The 3,785-nt window shown below is 45.5% G+C and overlaps 1 protein-coding gene across 1 annotated transcript; it reads left to right on the plus strand.

Annotated features, from left to right (window-relative positions):
* Nucleotides 1-1,425, plus strand: BHQ10_007317 (uncharacterized protein; the record flags this gene model as incomplete). Its single annotated transcript, XM_040880000.1, has 3 exons — nucleotides 1-212; nucleotides 264-756; nucleotides 814-1,425. 3 exons carry the CDS (start codon nucleotides 1-3, stop codon nucleotides 1,423-1,425), a joined length of 1,317 nt encoding a protein of 438 aa, XP_040735821.1.
* Between the last annotated feature and the right edge of the window lie 2,360 nt (nucleotides 1,426-3,785).

Raw genomic sequence — 3,785 nt, forward strand, 5'->3', positions numbered from 1 at the left:
ATGCAGCTATATATTACAAAGGAGCTACAGATCGCAGTTGATGCGGCTAAAGCTCGGTATATCGCCTCAAATGCTCGATCAAAAGCACTCCACGAAGAGGCTGTCAACGTGCTGCCCGGTGGCAATACAAGGACTATACTTCACACAGATCCCTTTCCTATCTACATAAAACATGGAAAATCTTATCAAGTAACTTCGGAAGATGGTATTACGTGAGTGAATGTGTTTGAAGATCTATTATAATTTGGCTGACTCCGAGGCAGCTATATTGACATGGCTGGAGAGTTTACGGCAGCTCTATATGGCCACTCCAACCCAGTCATTCTCTCTGCTATGAATGATGTACTCCAAAATGTTGGAATGAATGTTGGGGCCACTACAGCTCAGGAAAGACTATTTGCCAATGAAATCTGCAAACGGTTCCAATTGGAACGACTCAGGTTCACCAATTCCGGCACAGAAGCTAATTTACATGCTCTAGCAGCAGCTAGGAAATTCACTTCGAAACGAAAAGTTGTCACGTTTAGTGGAGGTTATCATGGTGCTGTTCTGACATTTTCTGGTGGCAAGCCTGCTTCAAATAACGTTGACATGGACGATTGGATTGTAGTGAAATACAACGATCTCGATGCAGCCAAGGAAGCCATTCGAAGTCCCGGAGTCGCTGCGGTTCTAGTTGAAGGAATGCAAGGTGCTAATGGATGCATCTGTGGGACTTTAGAGTTCTTACATGGCATTCAGCAAGCTTCATCAGAGGTATCAGCTTAAAGCCCTTCTTGTTAGCACTGGAGAAACTGACACGTGAAGCCATAGGTAGGCGTACTCTTTATCCTTGACGAGGTCATGACATCTCGCATATCTGAAGGTGGTCTCGCTGCGCTGCGAGGCCTGAAGCCAGACCTCAAAACCTTTGGCAAATATTTGGGGGGAGGGCTGGCGTTCGGTGCGTTCGGCGGTAGAGCAGATGTCATGGCAGCATTCGATCCTCGACTGGACGGGTACATCTCTCATTCAGGGACATTCAATAATAATACTCTTGTCACCCACGTCGGCCATGTTGGTTTGACTACGGTATTCACCCCGGAGGTAGCGCGGCATTTCACCGAGGCTGGGGATAGCTTCAGGGAAAAGCTTAATGAGGTGACGAATGGTACTAGAATCTACTTCACTGGCGTAGGAACAGTCGCCACAGCACATTTTCTCGCAAAGGGGCCTCGGCATATTGATTGTGCTGATAATGTCGAAGAAATCCCAGAGCTGAAGACTTTATTCTGGTTTGAGATGCTCGAAGCTGGATTCTGGGTCACTTTGCGCGGGTTCATAGCTTTGATCCTGGAGACACCCCCATCCGAGTTGGAAAGATTTGTGAAAGCCGTAAAGAGTTTCATCTCTAAGCACCAAACCCTTGTGGCACTGGAAACATGATTCAAAGAGGGTTGGGAATCTTTGTTTTTGACACCCTAGTGTAAGTACTCAGGTACACGTTCATCTGATACACTCTTTTCAGTGACTTTCACACGCTTTACTTCATAAATTAGTTATTCTCCTCTATTGAATCTTTGTCATGATGCGATGCGTTCAAGTATTGATACCTCATGCAACAGGACATTGAAACCGACTAGGCCGCGATTAGGGCTTGCCAGATCCAATGCCCTAGCCCTAATGGCCCGATAAGGAAATAATCAATGCAAACGTCCAATCTTCAAAGTTTGACCGATGACTACTGTATAATTTCCTTTATGATCAACGCGACCGTCATTAACCATGATAGATAAGCAATTCAAGTTCTCCACCGTACTAGATTCCGTCCCCTTGACAATTGGTCGCTCGCAAGCTAGCTACTCGCTAGTTACGATAGCCGACCCTTCAGGCAGTTGCATTTCCAAAATTCCCAATGCTTCAAAATTCGACGCTGAGTGCAAAAATTCCTCGATCAGCTACCACTATCCTTTATCGCTTTGAGATTGATTATATCAAGTTCATCGCAATGCCGAGCACCACAGGCGCCCTTTCAAAACGCAGACACGATCTAGATAATACGCGTACGTTTCTAACAGCTCTCGTAATCTACCACCACACAGCAATTGTTTACGGAGGACCTGGGTCATGGCTGTTTAAGTCCCGATTCTTCAACTGTGGATGTCTAGCACTTGTGCCATTCAACTTTATAAACCAATCTTTCTTCATGGAACTCTTCTTTTGGCTTTCTGGTCTCTTATCGGGGAATCGCCTATCTAACAGCCCCACGAAGGAGTCGAGATGGTCCTTCCTGCGCTCTAAATGGTATCATCTGGGACTGCCAGCAGCTATCTATACTGGTATGATCCACCCACTGTCCGTGCTTCTTACGTCCAATCTAGGATCGAATGTTGTGGCGAGCACCGTCAATACATCATTTTAAAAATTTGATTATTGGAGGCAGCTTCGTAGTATACGCGGTCCAGTGTGGTACCTCGCAACACTTCTCAGTTTTGATACGCTCGCTACATTGTGTATACCTTACACGAAATCCAAAGTCGTTCAATATTCTCAGAACTTGACTTCTAGTCGACTTGCTGTTCCCCTGCTGTGGTTGTCATCGACTGCTTCTACTTTTGTCTTTCGACTGTTCTGGCCAGTTGGCACCTCGCTTCCTCTGATCGCAGTTCAACCAGCTTTCCTTCCCCAGTATATTCTTTCATATACACTTGGATTATTATCCTCATTTTCTGAAATACCGCAACTTCTCACCCCATGGAACAAGAACAAATTGCTCAAAGATCATGCAATATCCTCCCCAGAGTCCTCCTCGGAGTCAGACATTCAAAAACAAATTCCTGAGCATGGCACTGATCAATCAGTTCAATTCCTGCTCTTTCTTTTGGTTTATCATTTTTTACCTTTCCTATGATCTTTTCTCACAAACTCTTCTCCGACTCTTACACGACTTCCTCGATTCATCACGACCCATTAGGTCTCATCGGCGGAGGCTTCACCCTTCCTGCCTTCCTCTACACTGTTTGGAACGAGATATCCTTCTCCTTAATCGGGCCCAGTCTCTTGAAATACTTTTCTCTTTGTTACAATCACCGAGTCAGGAGTACTTCTATTTTCTACCCACAGTACTCGTATGCAGCATTCCTGGTTCATACACCGATTACTGTTGTTATGGGCTTAGGTGCTGACAGGTTCCTCGCACTTGTCGCTAGAGATAGAGCTTTTGAAAGCAGATACGGAAGAATGGCTATGTCTGTTATAATGACTGCTATTGTGGGAACTGGTAATGTATTAGGGTCGTTTGCGTTGGGCAAATTTTTGATAGACTACGTGCCTGGCGTGAGACAGATCGTATGAGTTTGATGTCTCTATCTTGGAAGACATACGAGAAAGTAGACTGCATGATGGAGTCAAATTTACTGTATACGCATGAAAGCTTTGCTATGGAGGCTTCCGGCCTGGCCTATTCGAGTCCGCTCTTCCACTTGGCGTACATAGCCCAACAGAAGATCAGGACTCGCCTTGAAACCTACCTGGAGAGTCCAGGGAATGTTCTTGATCGGCCGAAAGGTGACAGTCATCAAGCCCCAAACGTCTAGTTAGGTAGTAAGTGGCGTCGCTGCTCTTTCGCGAAAGAAAACACCCCACGCCACCCATGGACCATCTCGCACAATACTCCGTACCTATTTTTGGCAAAATAACAAACTGATGAGGCAACAAACGACGAAGATCCGGACAGAATTGGAATACTCCCCTGGATCGACGTCAGAACTCTATCTTCATGTTTTAATAGATAGTAAAACTTCCGT

The sequence above is a fragment of the Talaromyces amestolkiae genome, assembly GCF_001896365.1.
Source record: "Talaromyces amestolkiae strain CIB chromosome Unknown scaffold15.1, whole genome shotgun sequence".
NCBI classification, from domain to species: Eukaryota; Fungi; Ascomycota; class Eurotiomycetes; order Eurotiales; family Trichocomaceae; genus Talaromyces; species Talaromyces amestolkiae.